At 47.2% G+C, this 18411-nt stretch overlaps 1 protein-coding gene across 9 annotated transcripts in view; it reads left to right on the top strand.

Annotated features, from left to right (window-relative positions):
- Positions 1-325: 325 nt before the first annotated feature.
- ROGDI (rogdi atypical leucine zipper) overlaps positions 326-18411 on the top strand; it is a 30049-nt gene continuing 11963 nt past the window's right edge. The window contains exons 1-13 of one of the 9 annotated variants that reach the window (XR_007380126.1): positions 326-419; positions 1413-1484; positions 2477-2559; positions 3731-3785; positions 4450-4530; positions 6763-6858; positions 9069-9167; positions 9656-9769; positions 10516-10565; positions 11079-11205; positions 11747-11919; positions 12409-12500; positions 12799-18408. Coding sequence is in view for 1 of the 9 variants with exons in the window: in XM_048962366.1 (XP_048818323.1) it covers positions 378-419; positions 1413-1484; positions 2477-2559; positions 3731-3785; positions 4450-4530; positions 6763-6858; positions 9069-9167; positions 9656-9769; positions 10516-10565; positions 11079-11205; positions 11747-11788 (861 nt within the window). In the remaining 8 variants the exon portion in view is untranslated. Of the gene's footprint in view, positions 420-1412; positions 1485-2476; positions 2560-3730; positions 3786-4449; positions 4531-6762; positions 6859-9068; positions 9168-9655; positions 9770-10515; positions 10566-11078; positions 11206-11746; positions 12762-12798; positions 18409-18411 lie in introns of those variants that run through there. The other 8 variants (XR_007380128.1, XR_007380127.1, XR_007380123.1 and 5 more) reach the window with 8 other exon arrangements.

Here is an 18411-nt window from a genome sequence, read left to right as displayed (position 1 = left end):
TATCTCACTGCTACGTCAGCGCTGAAGGAGGGGGAGCGCTGCTCCCGTCCGTAATGCTGTAAGGCGGCTGCAGGACAGCAGAGCCCGGCAGGCGCCATGGCCCCGCCCCGCCCTTCTTCCCGCGTCACCGCCGCGCCTCAGTCCAGCGGAGGGCGGGACTAGGAGAGGGACGGCAGCCAATAAGAGAGGAAAAGAGCTGGGGGCGTGATGGCAGCCAATAGGGGAGGGAGGAAGCGGTGTTCCTTGCGGGGCGATAGCCAATAGGGAGTGTGGGGCGGAAGTGGACGCTGATCGACAGCCAATAGAGCGTGGCGTGGGCAGGGCTGGAGGCGGGGTAGACAGCCAATGGGGGAGTTTGGGGCGGGGCTGGTGGTAGGATGGCGGCGGCCATGGTGAGCTCGGCGGAGCGAGCGGTGCTGGTGAGTGCGGGCGGGGACTCGGAGCCGCCGTGATGACCGAATGCACCGGCGGCGGGGCGGCACTGCGGGTGAAGCCGCGGGGCTTCGTCCCTTCCCGTCCTGCCCCGGCGGCGCCCCCTTCGAAGCGCTTTAACGGGGCCGAGCTGCCCCTGGGCGGGCGCGGTACAATCCCGTGTGAGAGCCGCTGCCGTGCGCGTGTCCGAGCTGCCGGGGTGGCTGCTGGGGGTCCCTGCCCTCGAGGACCCCGAGGACAGAGGTCGCTGCAGAGGCGGAGGTGCCCGCTCCGACGGCACGGAGTCCTGAGTCCGTTGTGCCCCTGTGTTATCGCTGCACTCCTTGATAAAGAGTCCCTCTCAGCTTTCTTTTAGGCCTCCTTTAGGCACAGGAAAGCTCCATGGAGCGTTCTCCAGGCTGGACGGCCCCAAATCTCTCAGCCTGCCCGTATCGTGTAACGGCCATAGGATGAGAGGGAGCGGCCACGGGTTGCACCAGGGGGAGTTCAGGTTGGAGAACAGGCAAAGCTTCTCAGAAGGGGTGCTGAGGCACTGCGATGGGCTGCACGGGGAGCTGGGGGTCACTGCAGTCACCGTGCATGGAGGTGTTGAAGAACTGCGGATGTGGCAGTGACTGGCACGGTGTGCTGTGTTGGTGGATGGTGGGACGGGATGAGCTTGGAGGTCTTTTCTGACCTTGATTCTGTGATTCTTAGTGGTGTGATTATTGGTGCAGTGATTTGTGCAAATTCTGTTTTATTAAAGTCAGGGCGGGAATGTGGAGAATTGAGTTGTCTGGGATGGAGCAGAGAACAAGGCCACAAGGCCTCTGAACACATCCAGCAGAAAAATGATCTTTCTTCTCCTAATAACGTGATGCAAAGATAACACACGTTGCATTCTATTTACAGCTTAAATCATTTTCTTATGTCAGTTACGTTTATTTCTAGTGTTTGGCAAATAGTTCTAATGCTTCTGCTGCTGTCTTTCCGCAATGTAGGAAGAAGAGTTTAAATGGCTGTTACAGGAAGAGGTCCATGCTGTTTTGAAACAGCTGCAGGATATTTTGAAGGTAAGGGCAATGTGTTTCATGCACCTCTGTGCTGAGAGTTTGCCTGTTTGCTGTTTGCTGGGAGGAGAAATCTCAGTAGGGAGTGTACAGAAAGAGCCATCAACTGTTTGTTGTGCTGTCCCAAGGGTTTGCCAGCTGTCTGGTTTTGAACACTTGCAGTGAAGCTGTGCTCTCTGAGGATGTTCCATTCTTGACATGGAGCATCCTCCATGCTCCATGCTCTGGAGGGACGTGTGGAAGCAGCCAGGTGTGTGTCCCAGGCTATTTTTGGGGCATGAATGTTTTCAGAACAGAGAATCTGAATCTTCCAAGAAATCTGCCATGTGAGGGCAGGAAGCAGTACGCTTGCCTTCAGCTAGCAAGCTACTGCTCATGCAGTAACTTGCACGCATGCCCTCCCCCCCCCCCATTTGAGCCCACTTTTCCCCCAACATACCACTTCTCTGCATCACCTGCTCAGGTGGGGGTAGTGGGTGGTGCAAGAGCAGGGACAAATATGAGGGGATGATGGGAAGAAGATGCCCAAGGAGGAAGGATTGTAGCTCTGACGTGGCATATGGCCCAATAGGGGTGAAGATGACCTCCAGTTTCTGTATATATTGTACTGCTTTTGAAGAATGTCTTAGTTTTAAAGATGAGGTATGGCTGCAGGACAGTCAGTGGCCAGTATAACCAGTCAGAAGGGCTGATCCTTGGGGGTGCTGTGGGAGAGCCCTGCAGGCATGACTGTGAAGCTGCATGAAGTGGCTCTCTGACAGTGGACAGCTCTGCTCTGTTGTGACTCTGGGGTGAGCCGTGGCATGCTGGTGCCCATACAAGAGTCAGGGGATGTCTCTGTTCTCTTGTGATCACTGGGCAGGGTGCTGGAGGCTCACAGAAGTGACTGCACAGGTCCAGGCCTCTTGTTGGCATTGTTCTGCCTCTCCCTGTGCCCAGGCTGAGGCGTGCCAGGCCTGGGGGCTCCAGCACTCACTGCTCTCTCTCTGGGGCAGGAGGCCTCCCACAGGTTCGCCCTGCCAGCGGGGGGCTCGGAAGGAGCAGCCAAGCAGGAGAGCTTCGTGCTGAGTGTGGCAGGGTAAGTGGTGTTGCTGCTGGGGCCGCGATTCCCCCCTTGTGGGGCCATTTTCTGTGCTTTGGTGGTGAAGGAATGCTGCCTCCCAGATGTCTTTGGGAACGGTTCCCGTGGCACTGCTGAAATAAAGGGGCCTCATTCCGTATGGGATTTTGCCTTATGGAAAAACAAATTCTTATGGCAGGTTACTTTAGCAGTTTGTCTGTATTCATGTTTCAGGGGCTGTTTTGACTGGACTTTTGCAGCTTCCTACTGTCTCTGTAATACAGTCATTGATCCCTGACCACGTGCTGGTGTACTGCATCTGTGCACTGCTGTCAGCAGTTCTTGCCAAGGGACATTTGATTCTGGGATCTGTGAGCTTAACCTACAAGACCTGCTCTGACTCTGACCTTGGATAAATCTTAAGCATTGTTGTAATTTCCCTAAGATAACAATGCTAAATCTCCTTGACACAGAACAAACAGAGCTTTGTATGTGGTCCTTCAGAAGTGTAGTTCTGAAATAGCTGTCCATTTTTTGATCTACAGCATAGTCCTCTGTCTGAATGTCTGTGCCTTGGCAGGGTTACAAGCCATGGGCATAGCAGAGTGCCTTGCTGCTTAGAGGCAGCATAGCGAGCGCCAAAGAAGGGTGCAGCATTCCTGTCTTGTTTTTGAAAATCACAGTCTTCAAATCTTACAGCATTAAAATGAGCCTAGCTTTTATTCCTCGTTTTTCCGAGGTGGATCTTAAAAAGTGCAAATCTGAAGCACCTTACTATGTAAGGTATGGGAAAGTGAGTTTTACAGCCCAGGCACCTCAACCCTCCCCCACTGTTTGCTGGGGGTGTGAGCCATCTTGCAGGACCTTTGAACGGGCATGGGGTATGCTTTTTTTGTTTGTAACAGCAGCCAGAGTGTTGATAGGTGACACATGAAATAAACCCTGTTTGGAACAGAACGTGATGTTTTAGGTAGGGCAGGCAGGGTGTGGTGGTGCACAGTGTATGGCAGAACACCAAGAACTAGGGATTTGGATGTGTTTGTAGAGTCCACCTGACCCCCAGAGGGAGGGGAGCGTGGCTGGCTGCATGGCCTGGGGAGGAACAGTGCTTGCTGGCAGTGTGTGTGGGTGTCTGTTGTCTCCTATGACCTGTGTTACCCAGATTTTCTTCTCATTCTTTTCATTTCAGCATGGACCAGGTAAAAGGTGTGTTGACACTGCAAGGAGATGCCTTGTGTCAAGCTGTAAGTATATCCGTACTTTGTACCATAAAGAGATGTGGGAGAGGTCTTCGTTGCTATGCTTTAAAAGGGATCAATAAGTATTTCTTGTCTTCCTTAATAGGCCTTAAATCCTTAATGTTTCAAGGACTGTTGAAATTTTTCAAGATCCAGCATTTTGAGCGCTCCCCCTCCATGGCATACCACTGCACTCTTGATGCCATTTGAACTGGCAGTGGATAAGAGATGTCTTTGGTTGTAGTTTAGACCATATAGACCCTTAGACTTGGACTTTTTGCAAAAGTTTTACCTCTTTGGCTTCAAGAAAGAAGCATAATTGATGGAGGTTATGTTGGTAGTCATACCAGCTGGCACTGAAATTCCTATGGTGCAGTCAGCTTTTATGGGGATTCTCTGCCTTTACTACTTGCATTGTTGTAATTTCAAGCTCTCTTGAGAGAAGACTTTGGAGATGAGATGGTGCTTCCTGCCTGGTTCTTGGTATGCTAAATTCCCTTCAGCTTATCTGTGGTTTTAACATCTTCTTGGAAAAGGACTGATGTTCTGACCATGGTGGAATGGCTTTTAGCAGCTTGCCAAGATGGTGTGAGAGGCAGAATGGATTGGCAGCCTCTATGTTCTGCATGTGGGGATTGCTTGCTCTGATGTGTTGGCTTCTTTCTTCAAGGACCTTAATTTGAAAATGCCCAGAAGTAATCAGCTCCTGCATTTTGCATTCCGGGAAGACAAGCAGTGGAAACTGCAGCAGGTACTGTTCACTTTGTAAGTTTACCCCTCTGCAGCATCTGCTGCCTCATTTCTTTCAGTAAGGACTATTCCATCCTAAGTTGTGGTAAAAGCTAAGGGAGGAAACATACGTTTAAATTGAATTATGGCTCTAGGAAAGCAAGAAGTGAATTCTGCTTGTTCCTGAAACACCACCAATCTGAAGGCTGTTTATATAGAGCTCATAATCCTTTAAAAGGAGTGTTTAGAGTGTATGTGCAGCATGTAACTGGATCTAAAGGCCAGGCAAGCAGGACAGAGAGCAGCTTCAAAGGTTTTGAGCTGGTTCAGTCACTTGCTTTCAGTGTCTTACAGAAGCATTTTTTAATGCTAAGAGCAGCTGTCGCTGCACTGTGCCCTTGTAGCATAGCTGAGTTCCCTCAGTTAAGGATTTCAGTACTGAATCTCTTACCCCATTTTACTGAGAGATACTTGATTTCAGAACCTCATCTAGAGCCTGGTCTTGAAAGTGTGGTTTCCCACAGTTATTTGTCATAGCTGAAGGTTGAAGAAGGCTGTCTGCTGTGTACCTTCCTGTGCCATGGCTTGGATGTTTCTACATGGTTGGTGTATTTGGTCCTGGAGTGCAGTTTGCAATGACTGTTTGGGCAACAGAGTGAAATCTTTATAAAAATCTAGAAAATTGTGTGCTCGAGTTGTTGATGCTGAATTGAGCCGTGCTTTGCTTTGTGTTTCAGCCAGTCAGGATTGTAGATAAACTGTGCTTTACACGAAGCTTTGGTGCTAACACTGCGCAGTCTGTCCTGTTCTGTGGCTGTCTTTGAGATGGGCTTCTGCCAGCTGCCAGCTTTATTCACTTGGAAAAATTATGCTGAACTGTTGTTAAGATGTGGAATGTGGATGTGGAATGCTTCAGTGTAGAAGCATTTACTGTAATTATTTGGAGATCTTTGTCCTGTCTGGGCGAAAATTGAGGATCTTGAAGTGTTGTATTTCCCTTAGCATGTGGTGCCAGTTGGAGTCTTGTTTTTCTGTGCAAAGTGGGGTAAAGCCATGGGTAAGAAATAGCAGCTTAGGTCTGGTTTTGAGGAACACAAACACATGCAAAGAATTTGACTAGAAACGAGAGCAAAATCAAGGGGAAATAGAAATAAAGCAAGTCCCTGTGATGGCATTATTGGTATTGCTGAGTTTGTTGGTGCTGCCAGGAGCTGTGTTGTTTGCACAGAAGCACTTGGGAGACGCAAAGGCTGGAAGTGGTGGCGTTTTAGAGATGTCATAGTTCAAAGGCCTACAGAATCTCTGTACAAACTGTCAGTGGATTTTATAATATTACCTTTCTGTAACCTCCAATGCTTTGTGCTACTTAAGAGCAAGACTCTGATCCGTGAGCCCAGGATAAGAAGGAACCAGTGCCTGGATCTACACCAGGGAGGCCTCTACAAATTTGAGCTTGGAACTGGTGGTACTGAGGAGTAGCACAGATGTATCAAGCAACAAATATCCCAAACTTATTTCATCTATCTCCAAGCAGCCACATTTTCATGCGGACTTGTCTGCTTTCATTTCATTTATTGTTCCTTCTGAGTTACCCGTCAGTTCTTTTGTGCTCTCTGGAACTAAATACAAATCACTTTTTCCCAGAACTGTATTCCTCCTCCTCTGGTTTGTCTTTGCACCCATGAAAACACTGGGTACACCTAATGAGCTTGCTCTGATAGTTGTCTCCCAGCTGCAAGCAGCCTTACATGAGAGAAATTTGGGCTAGCTGTCTCCTGTGTTTGGTTAAGTTCCACACAAGCAGCACAATGGCATTTTCTTGAGGCTGGAAATAACCTTCAGCCCCCAGTGACTACAGGGCATTTGTCATTTGTTTTAGATCTAAGGAAGAAATCATTATTCGTGATGGTAGACTGAACTACCATATGCTGTCAGCAGTGAGAATTCGTGCTTGAATGGTTGTGATCAGAGTGTCTGATGTCACTCTTCCTTTGGGACAGCAGCAGTATTTTTACTGAGAGTTCATGGTGTAGCTATTGCACTGTTTAGTATGTCCAGTGAACAATATAGTAATGTATCTGGACAGCAATGGCAGATTTGTGTTGGCAAGTATCTGGTAGTAACAGGAAAATGGCCTTAACATGTAAGAAGTCACCATTTTCTTAGATGACTCCCAATGAGATGGGGAAATGTGTTTTCTTTTGTATATTACAGAGAGTGCTTCTTTAATGCTGCTACATTTGTACCCTTGCAGATCCAGGATGCTAGAAACCATGTTAACCAAGCAATTTACCTGCTTATGAACAGAGATGTAAACTACCACTTCAAGACAGGCTCAGAGGTTCTCAAGGTGAGGAGAAAAGCACTCCAGCTGAGTTGGAGAATGCATGTTTCTCATGTTTCTTTCCTCTGTTTGCTTTTTTTTTGGGTGGGAGGGGGGGAATCTTATTGCACATTACTGTCTTGTCTCTTCATACTGGAAGTGTCAAGGAGTGTCTGTGTGACCTCATTTGATATGAATCTATTACCAGTCTAGCATCAGTAATGAGGTTATAAGTCACACTGAATGCTGATCTGAGCAGTCAGTGCCTGTTGCACAGCAGTGGTGTTGTGAGAGAGCCTCTCTTGGGTGATGTAATTATCACAGAATCACAGTTCTTGGATGGGACTTCTGGAGATCTCCCAACCCCCATCTAAAACATGTTCTCTACAGCAGGTTGCACAGGAAAGTGTCCAGGTGGGTTTTGAATATTAGAATATCTCCAGAGAAGGAGACTCCATGGCATCTTTGGATAATTTGTTTCAGGGCTGTGTTATCCTCTAAAGAAGTAGATCAATCATGCTCTTCCCTGTCGGTCAGTGCTCTTGAGGAGAGGAGAAGAAGCAATGCAGTTGTAGCAAATAAAAGGTAACAGGATTTACAGATGATTTGAAAATGGCTTCTCCAGTTGCTGCTAGCGATACCTGTGTGATACAGACCAGCTGCTGTGTGGGATACAGCCCAGCCTGGACATGCTCTCTGGACCAGAGGTTGGGCTTCACTCAGTAGAACTCAGAACAGTATCAAACATTTCAGCTAAATTTCTTTAGTTGCCATATGTATGCACAAGGGCTGCTGATAGGGAAGATACAGTTTTATTATCAATATCCTTTTTAATTTTGATTGGAAGGAGAGGGGAGAAATTAGTCAAGATTTTAAATACCTTCATTTTAGCAGCTGTAACTTTGCAACAGACAAATGTTGCTTCCCACTTCCCTGAAAAAGGAAGTCTGCCTGAACAGAGCCTTTGAACTGTGGTGTTTTAGGCAGAATTGGACCCACAATGAGCTGGTTCTATAGTGCTGTAGCTCTTATAGGGTTATGAATGGGTCAGGAGACATTCAGTACTTCTTGTGCTCATGAAGTGGCCAATAGGGAAACTGGAACATGGGTTGCTGTTTTTCTTGAATACCTGCTCTTCGGAAGAGTTTATGATGAACTGTGGATGCTTCTGTGACATCAGTAATTGATCTCATCTTCCCTACTTGTTCTTGTAATGAATAGTTATCTCTTCAGTCTTTGTCATTAAACACTTATTTCTCATAGCACTTCCAAGGATGGGGCACGCACAGCTTCTCTGGGCAGCCTCTTCTGGTGCCTTGCCACTTTCATAGCATTGAATTTATCCTGGATATCTAACCTAGATCTACCCACCTTTAGTTTAAAGCCATTACCCTTTGTGCTATTGCTGCACTCCTTGATAAAGAGTTCCTCTCCAGCTTTCTTCTAGGCCTCCTTTAGGCACAGGGAAGCTGCTATATGGGCTCCCTGGAGCGTTCTCTAGGCTGAACAGCCTCAACTCTCTCAGCCTGCCTTCATTGGAGAGGTGCTCCAGCCCTCTGAGCTTCCTCCTATGGACCAGATCCATATTCTTCCTTGGGTGCCCCAGAGCACCAGCTCAAGTTCAATTTTTTTGTCTACCAATAATGCCAGGCCCTTCTCCACAGGATTGCTCTCAATGCACTCCTTGCCTAGTCTGCATTCCTGTTTGGGATTGCTCTGACCTGGGTTCAGGACTTTGCACTTTGTCTTGTGTCACCTCAGTCAAGACAAGGAGGGGTAGAACAAGTTTCCTTTCTTTGTTGTTCTTGTATACTTGTTAGTTTTCACAACTCTAGCCAAGTTCTCCTCCAGCTGTGCCTTGCCTTTCCTGATCTCCTCCCAGCACTTATGCATCTTTAAGCATGGTGCTGTATCACTGTATGAGTCTTGCTTTACGATTTCAACCAGTGCCAAAGCCTCGTATTTGTTGCTGATTGATTGGTATTTGTGAGGAAATGGGAATTGTCATCCTGTTGCCATGAGTTTATAAGAGATCACAACATCTCCTTTTCCAGCAGCCTGTATCCAGTCACGTTCTTTTGTCTGCTAGTCCTTGTGGGAGCCACATCTTCCCAAGTCCCTGAATTCCTGAGTGGAAGAGGGTGGTTGTAACACTGGCAGAATCCTACAGCCTTTTGCAGCACGTTCTCAAGAGCTGTTCCTGGCTTTCCACTCAGCACTGTACTGTCATTTTCCAGCTTATGGATGCTGTGATGTTACAGCTCTCAAGAGCACGGAATCGACTCACCACTCCAGCCACTCTGACTCTACCAGAAATTGCCTCCAGTGGTCTCACAGTAAGTATGTGGTAGTCTAAATCTTCGGTAGTCTAAATACTTTGGTAGTGTGCAGTGGTCAGGATATTGTGCTGCATTTTGGTGGGAATGGATTTCTGAAGCCTCTCCTGGGCAGGGAGAGAAAGGGGGAGAGAGAAAGTAAGTGCAAACCCTGAGCTCTTAATTCTTGTCTGTTCTGTATCCCTTGGGGTGTGAGGACTCTGGTTGTCAGGGAGAAGTTGTGTTCCCTGTCCAGGAAGGTTGTCCAGGGATGATTTCTTCTTATGAATACTATTCCATCCGCTTTTGGCATCAGCACTCATGCCCACACCATCTGATCAACTGCAGCAGGAGGAGCAGCCATTACATGCATGCTGCTCAGTCTGTTTCTTTTGTCACATCCCACACTATGGGCTGCTTGCTGTACAGCTTAGAAAAGGTAGTGATTTTGTAGCATTAGAAATAATGGACTGTTCACTGATTAAAAAAACAACTTATTTTCTCACTAGAAAATGTTCAGCCCTGCTCTTCCTCCAGACATCCTTGTGAATTTCTATATAAACCTGAATAAGCTGTGCCTGACTGTCTACCAACTCCATGTGCTACAGCCCAGCACGACCAAGGTGATGTCTGCCATTTCTTGAGCCTTGTTTATTTACCTCTCCTTCCCTCCTACTGTGAGGAGATCACACTGTTACAGAGTGCACTGTTACAAGCATAAGATAATGTATAAATCGTGGTGACTGGTATTGTGTCTGTATGTAGGTCTACTACAGCCAAAACACTGGCTCTAAACCTAGCTCATGGCATGGCTCTTTAGCCAAGAGAAAAATAACAGTGCTCTGGAGAAAGTCATAATTATTTTTGCCAGTGTTTTATCTTGCAATATAGTTGGATAACTTTTACATAGTTCTAGAAGGGCATAGTTATAGTATTACATTTTATACTGAAGTCACATCTTAGGTTTTCTGAATGGGGTTTTGGTGGTTACTTTTCTGCTTTACATAGTACACTTGGGTCAGCTTGATGTCCCATAAAAACAGAATTAAACTCTTACAGTTAATGAAATATAGTCCCTCCTTAAGGATATTTTTCCTAAAATCAGTTTTCTGCTCTTCTACTAGATATTCTGTTCAGTGGGAACTTATTCTATGATTGTATAATCTGGAGCTAAATTGGACTCAGCCACTGTGTAGAATGTTTTTCTGAAGGAGCAAAATGGGATCAAATGGCATGGATTCAATATGAACAAAGTATTCAGATGTATACAGCAGGTGTTTTTTTTTGTCAAGCTACTAATTTGCACATCTTATAGGTCTTCAAAGTATTTTACTGCCTCAAAATCCTAATTGCCTTTGCCTTCTCTTAGAACTTCAAGCCTGCTGGAGGATCCATCCTGCACAACCCTGGAGCCATGTTGTAAGTACAGTTGCTACAAGGCTGTGTAACAGTGATAGGAGGATGCAGAGGGTAAGGTCCAAATGGATCAGATGCTCTCATCGGATTGTTTAAATGGAAAAACTAAACTGAGCAGTTTGCTGTGGCTGTACCTGTAATTGCACAGCTACCTGCAATAGTGTTTCTTTAATGACTGTGAGAAGGGCTTTTTGGGATTCAGCTTACCCACAGAATGTCACGAGTTTGGCAAGAGATTGGAGTCATTAGCCACCAGAACATCAGACTGTTGGTATGGCCTCCTGCATTTCCTGCAGTGCCCCTCTCTGGAAAGTGATAATGTTTCTACCTGAACCCTACTGAATTGTGCTAAATTCTGAGTCCTGCTGGAGGTAGACTGAGAGTTTGTGTTCTGTAACTTTGCCAGGTGCTGTTTTAAATGAAGAGGTCATTCTGACTCCTTCTGTGAGAATGGAGGACAGTTTTGTGTTCTGTGCTGCTGTGTGTGAAGCTGTGCTCTTCTTTTACCCTATCCAGTGAGTTCGGCAACCAGCGGTATGAAGTCAGCCATGTCCATAAAATGGAGTCCGTTGTCCCATGGTTAAATGATGCCCTTGTCTTCTTCACAGTTTCACTGCAGCTTTGCCAGCAACTGAAGGACAAGGTAATGGCCTTAGAGAAGGAGCTTTGTTTTATAACTCTGAATTTCGAGGGAACCTCAGATATCCTAAAAATCTGACGAGATATTTTGTACAGCTGGTACACAGACTGAAAACAAGCAGTGAGTCAGCGCTCTGGAGCCTAGGAGCTGGCTGTCGCTGGCGAGCAGACAGCCATCTGGGGGGAATGTAGCGTGGCAGATGTTTGCTGAGCTAGATGGAAAGGAACAGGTCAAAGTTTTTGTTAGTCGTGAGGTGGATGTTAAGAAATGCCAGTGTCCTGGGGAGGAGATGTGGAGACCTATCCAGAAAGCTGGTTTCCAGTAAAACAAAGTTCACTTTCAGCTCTGCAACTGACCTGGCTGCTACCTTGGCAAATAACAGTGTGCTCTAAGCCTCTTCAGTGACAACAGCAGCAAATCTGTCTTTCTGCAGCACAGTGCTAGATAATACTGTAAAACTCAATCTTTTCACACTTATCATAAGCTCATTCTTCTAAGGTCGAGAGATTCCAGGAGCTTAACTGCTTTCTCTCTTGCTTTCCAGATTTCAGTTTTCTCCAGTTACTGGAACTACAAGCCATATTAATTCCCTGTGGACCTTCCGAACCCTTAAAACACTTCCAGTGTCTCCCTGTTTGTTTTCTGTGTGCCAGTTGAGTCCAGGTCAGCCTGTGAGGAGTGCTGTGATTCGTTTACCACCTCATGGTCCTCTTCAGGGTAGGGTCAATGGACCTGGAGGCACATGTCTGGTAGCCTTGTCTGGGAATAATGCATGAGCAGGGCACCAAGCAATACTGTGTGGTTGGTGGGAGCTTCCACCTGTCTTCATTGTGTGGTTTATGCTTTGCCAACCTCTGATAAACATCAGTCCCTTACAAGGGATGGGGAGCTGTGGATCAACCACGTTCAGTAACAGTATTTGCACACAGTGCTATCACTAACTGCTGGACTGTGAGCTGGTTGGGAAGGGGTGAAATTAGACTCATCTAACACACCACCAAAAGTGCATGGCATGTTGGTCCAGCTGCAGTTATGACTAGTTCAGCTTTTCTCTCCAATCTGTTCTGGCCATACCCGTGTTACTGATTCCCCTTTGAAGATATTGTTACTTGCTACTATTTGAGCTTTTTTTCCTTGGCATCAATGTGATCATCTGTATTATTTATTTTTCCTAAACCCCAGTCCAGCCACTTGGTTTTTTTCCAGGTGTGGTATCTCATTTTCATTGCCAGCTTTTGGAGCTGCCTTGGTACCTTGAACACAGCTGTGCAGTCTCACATCCTGTCATTAAACTCAAAGTGAGTACCATGTTGTTACTATGATTTGCTGCCTATTTATGATTGCTACATTATGTAACTCAGCCATCTAACCATTGGTAACTGTGAAATAAAGATCCTCAGACATACCATGCTCCTGTGGGTTGTCTTTGCTGCGAACAAAGATTGCCAAAGGTTCTGTGCTCTTTTTCAAGTGAGTGCTTTAGTTGTGCATGCTGTATTACTGCCTGGAGAATGGAGCCTAAGAGCCTATAGTTCTTAGCCAGTGCCATCTGACCTGAGTGTTATTTAAAGCCCTTCTCCAAACTTCCCTTGACAGTCATGTTTTGAAGTGGCTGTATGTACTGTGACTGGATTGAGTTGGCTCTTGGAGCTGACTGGCTATGTTGGAGAAGCATTGCCTATCTCCTGCTTGGCAGCTACTCACCCTGTCCAGCCTGTGTTTCTGATGGGTTTCATCACTGGAGGACCTTACCCAGGAGCCTAGATGTGTGCTGAGGTAAGCAGAGCAGGCTACGGTACATCAGGGCCATTGAAGGCTGTCTTGACAGGATGCAGGATTTTGTTCCTTTCCAAGTGGTATCGAGCTCTCTGCTCTAAAAGGAGAGATCACAGAATGGCTAAGGTTGAAAGGGAATGTAGGCGATCTGGTCCAACTCTCCTGCTCAAGCAAAGCCACTTAGAGTCAGTTGCTCAGATGGTTTATGAGCAACTCCGAGAATGGAGACTAGAGATAAGTCACTTTGATTTTTTTTTCTTCTCTTTGGATCTCTGCTCTGGGCGTATGTGTTCTCTCCCTTTTGTCTGTAAGCTCCCTTTCTGTTCCATAATGAGACCCTTGGGATCCTGGAGTGAGTTTGTGCCCCTTGTCTGAGGACTTGGCACCAGGGCTGTGCTTTGCCTAACATGTTAATATTGCAGGTTGCAGGCATTAGCACTTCCTATACATGAATATCAGGCTGTGACTGATTAATGTATGTGTCAGTAGTGAAAGGTGGCAAGTAGAGAGGCCTGGGTGAGCTAATTCAATTGCAGATACAAGGGTAATTGACTGGAGCTAGTAATGTAACTAGTTGTGGTCATGACCCTGGGTATGCATTTACCAGTCCTTGCTCTGTTCCGGACTATTTTCTGCTTAGAGAGTGGCTATACATGTGTGCTCACCACTAACAGCTTCTCAAATTAGAGTATTTCTATAGTTAATCTCTCTGGAGCTGTCTGAACTTCTCTTTAAACCTCTGTGTGTGTGGATGGAGAATTCTCTTTTATTTCACTCTACTGCGTGCAGTGCTGTCAGTGTTGCTACATCCTCTCCAACGGTGATTCCTGCTGTCAGGGATACAACACTCGATCTGTGTTTGTTTCCTGCCAGTGAAAACAGTCTCCTGTTCTGAAGGGTAGGAGTGTGCAGAGTGAATAGCTGTCCTCCTTCCAACTCTGATGCAGTGACTGTGCTGTGAGAGCTGCTAGGCAGCAGGGTGGCTCCTATACAGAGGACACTGCCTTGTTTAATGATCCAGAAGAGCAAGATAGGAGCAAGGTAAGTGAAATTCAACAGGCACAATACCCTGGGCTTATGTCCCATGGTTTGAAAGATAGAACAAGGATCTACCAATTACGGTCTTTACAGCTTATTCCTTTTCCACTCTAGCCCTCTGAGGGCAGAGGAAAAAGTTAGAAAGGTTTTGCAGCTCAGTGAGGTTGGTATGGCACAGCTAACAGCAGCATCCCTCTCTTTGCAAGTGCAAATGTAGGCTGGGCCACAGTTTTAGCAAGTTCTTGTCAGCACAAGGTGTGTGCCACAGTACTGGCAGCTTCTGAATGGTACACACGTCATGAGTGTTGCTGTGCAGCTTAGGCAGGGTGAAGTAACCAGGCTGTCAGCCCTCTCCTGTGAAAAGTTTCTGTGGCCTTCTGGTTGTTTTTTTTTTAGCTTCCTTTTGAGAAGCTGTGGCTCTCATGAGCAAAACCTTTCGTGATGGCACCTTTTTTTTTCCATTTTGCCAGGGGATATGTAGTTAATCTACATTTTTTTCTGATGGAGATAGAAGCATGCTGCTTATATTCTGTGGCTGCTTGCTTTTGAGGGGGTCTAGCAGCTGAGTTGTTGCCTGGATGCTGCTGATGCTGAAGCTAAAGAAGACACTGATCCTTGGGCCTTGGCTGTTGAAGCTCTAAGTGCTATTGGAGAAGGAGCTAGAGTTGCCTAAACTAAAACGAAAAATTCACAGCATCACAGAACTGTAGGGGTTGGAAGAGACCTCTGAAGATCATCTATCTAGTCCACCCCCATCCTGCCAAAGCAGGTTCCCTAGAGTGGGCTGCACAGGAAAGAATCCAGCTGGATTTTGAATATCTGCAGAGGAGACCGCAACCTCTCTGGGCAGTCTGTTCCACAGCTCTGTCACCCTCAAAGTAAATAAGGTTCCACTTCATGCCCATTGTACCTTGTCCTTTCGCCAGGCAATCCTGAAAAGATCCTGACTGCTTGCAGTGCAGCTTGTAACAGCAGCACTGCAGCAGGCTGATGGTAGAGCAGAAACGCAGACTATAAGTAATTAAGAAAGTTTATTTGACATCTGTCTCAGTCTAAGCAGCTATTTCTGTCTTGCCTACTGAGCAGTGACACACAACAAGCAGGCTCCCTTGGTGCCCTCAGCACCATCTCAGCTCTGAGCAGAGATGGTCAAGGCTGACCAGGTGCAATCATGGTTTTCTGGAGCTGTTCATGAAACTTGTGGAAGTATCTGATGCCTGCCTGCTCAGGCATTGCTGTGAGCTGCTCAGAATGCTGCCTAACATCCCTGGTTTCCCATTAGAAAGCCCTGTGCCACTGCTCCCATACACAAGCACATCCTTGGCTGCATTTTAAAATGTCTTCTGTTCTCAGTTCAGAAGTGGACCTTTCTTGTTCTGCATGTGCACTGGCAGAAAGGGTCGCTGCCCATCTTGGGATCACGCTTTACAGGTATACAGAATATCACCAAAAAGTAAAGGTGTTTTTCTATACCAATCCACCAGGGACTGCAGGGTGCTTAGTTAAGGGCATGATGCTTTTCAAATGGAAAGCAGTGCTAATCTTTAGCATGAAGAACAAACCTTTTCTGCCTGTAGCCTGTCTCCTGGATGCAGGAGGTTCCACATTCACCCCAGAAGTGCAGCAGTAAGGTGATGCAAGTCTAGCATGGAAGGACTTGAGAGCTTTGGTCACAACAACCCCAGGCAACCCTACAGGCTTGGGGAGGAGTGGCTGGAAAGCTGCCTGATGGAAAGGGACCTTGGTGTGCTGATGGACAGTCAGCTGAATGTGAGCCAGTGGTGTGCACAGGTGGCCAAGAAGGCCAATGGCATCCTGGCTCGGATCAGGAGTGATGCGGTGAGCAGGACCAGGGCAGTCATCCTGCCCTGTACTCAGCACTGGTGAGGCCTCACCTCGAGTGCTGTGTTCAGTTTTGGGCACCTCAGTACAGAAAGGGCACGGAGGTGCTGGAGCAGGTCCAAAGAAGGGCAACAAGGCTGTGAAGGGCTTGGAGAATATGGCCTATGAGGAGTCTCTTCTCACTGGTGACAGGATGAGGGGAAGTGGCCTCAAGTTTCACTGGGGAGGTTTAGGTTGGATATCAGAAAAAACTTTACAGAAAGGGTGGTTAGCACTGGAACGGGCTGCCAGGGAGGTGTTTAAAATCTGTTTGGATGTGATGCTCAGGGATGTGATTTAGGGGTGGGTTGTGAGAGTTAGGGTGTATGGTTGGGTTGTGGTTGGATTTGATGATCTTGAAGGGTCTTCTCCAAACTAAGCAATTCTGTGATCGTGCAGACATCATTCCTGCTGCTGTTGTTCCACCTGCAGCCCTCAGCAGCATCTGCTCACACCTGCCTGGCTCAAAAACTTAGCCTGTAAATGTAGAAATGCCCTTTGAGAGCCCAGTTGCCTTGAGTAGAGCAATCCCTGAGCAGGGCAAGGTGAGAAAAGGCCAAACCCAGCCAGCAGGGTAGTGCCTGCTTTTAGCAGTTTGAGTCTGTAGCATGAGCAGCTGAAGCCAAGTTCCACCAATGTAGCCCAGAGCATCAGGGACTGAGATGGAGTGCCCAGTGACATGGGACTGGATTGCAACTAACATCACTGTAAGAGGAAATAAAGCAGTCTGGGTCCATGGTGAGGTGGGTGGAGAGCTCTGTGTTTGCCTGCACAGACTGTGCTGCACAGACATCCTGCTGAGTTGGGGTGCCATTTGGGTTTTCTAGTATGAGTTTGAATTACTGGTAGCATTATGCATCTGTCCGGGCTCAGGGGCAGGTTGCAGGCACAGCCCCAGCTGGCTGGGGATTCTTCTGTCCATTCTTCTGTAGGGTCAGAGAGCAGCACCCACAGGAAAGGCAGTAATTTATTTTCCCTCTTCCTGAAAATGGTTTTGGCCTTTTCTGCTGCTCCATGTTGTTATTAACAGGTGCCAAACTAATTTGGCAATTCAGATCACGGTGCTGGACTTCATTGAGGCAGTAACAACCTATTCCTTATGAGAACCTGAAGCATATTTCTGAGAAGCACAGCTGTCCTGAGGGAATGCTGCTTGCAGATAGGAAAATCTTAATGCTGAGAGGCACTTTCCATTCTCACACCAAAAAAAAAACCAAAAAAGAAAAAAATCACATAGCAGAAGTAGTTTGCTGGAATGAGCCATCTTGGTTTGGGCAAGGGTAGGACTGGATGAGTTGCATGGGCAAAGATGTGAGTTTAAGCCAAGATGAGCTGTCCTGGGATAATGTGAGCATAGACAAAGTTTTGATTCTAGTTTACAAGGTGGTAGTAACTGTCATAAACTTAATTAATGGCGTTGAGAGTGGTTTTGGCTTCATTCTTTGGTTGTGTGGCCCAGCCTGCTGGAGGTAGATGGCACATCTGTTCTCAGGAGGGCACTGTGGGGCCACAGGATGGCTTTCAGTTCAGAAGCCGAGCTTAGGGTCAGGACAGTTCTGCTCACAGTGTTGCAGAAATACGCACAGGATGATGCTTCACAGCAGCATGTGCTGGTCCAGTGCCAAAGAGAAAAGGCACCCAAGGGCTCTGCCTGCTGTGCTGTTCTGTCACCTGTCATCTGTGCCTCCTCGAGACGAGCCCTGATCCCTAGGGGCCAGGACAGGGATTTTGCTCACTCATACTTCAGGCTTGACTGTGCTCATGTTATCTGAAATGACAGCAGGCAAGTTGATTTGACAGGTTTGTACTCCGTGAAGTCACAGTCAAGCGGTGTTTCATGCCTGTCTGGTCCATCTCCCTGATGCTGTGTGGAAGGAGGGAGGAGGTTTGCTGGAGGTTGCTGCTGGGCTGCAGAGAGCCTCCCACCTCTGAACACAACTCGCTCGGACAGAGCTTGTGCCCAGCTTGTGAGGTGTTTGCTCCAGCAGAACTATTGCTTCTGGTGTCCCGTGTTTCGGCAGCCTGCCTGCTGTTCCCAGGATGGGGCATAAGTCCCCCTGTAAGTCCCCTGTTATTGGGTACCATTACTGAAGCTATTTTAAGAGAGAAACTGAATCACTATGAAGTTTATTGCTGCCTATGTGGAGCAGGGAGTCTCAGACCTCAGAGCTGTGAGATTTTTTTTGCTATTAAATGCTTAGAAAGGATTGCTGGTTGGTGCTGCTGCTGCCCTCACACTATCAGGCAGAAGAAGCTGAGTGTTGTGGCCAAGGCTGGGTATAGATACGATGCTGAGTCCTTGAAAGCTTGGGCAGTCCTCTGGGTCCTGAAAAAAGGCAGCAGTGCACTGCTCCATGAGGAGCCACTTGCAAATGCTCCTTCCTGACAGCCTTAGCCTGCAGGGAGGCCACAGGGAATGGGAGTGCTTCAAAGCCAGGTACCCTGCACTTTTTGTGCAGAGACTCACTGAACGCACCTCATTGCTGAACACACCTCATTTATTGATCTTCCAAT

The sequence above is a fragment of the Lagopus muta genome, chromosome 15, assembly GCF_023343835.1.
Source record: "Lagopus muta isolate bLagMut1 chromosome 15, bLagMut1 primary, whole genome shotgun sequence".
Lineage (NCBI taxonomy): Eukaryota > Metazoa > Chordata > Aves > Galliformes > Phasianidae > Lagopus > Lagopus muta.
The sequence above is the reverse complement of the archived record's forward strand: the minus strand, read 5'-3'. Positions and strand labels throughout refer to the sequence as shown.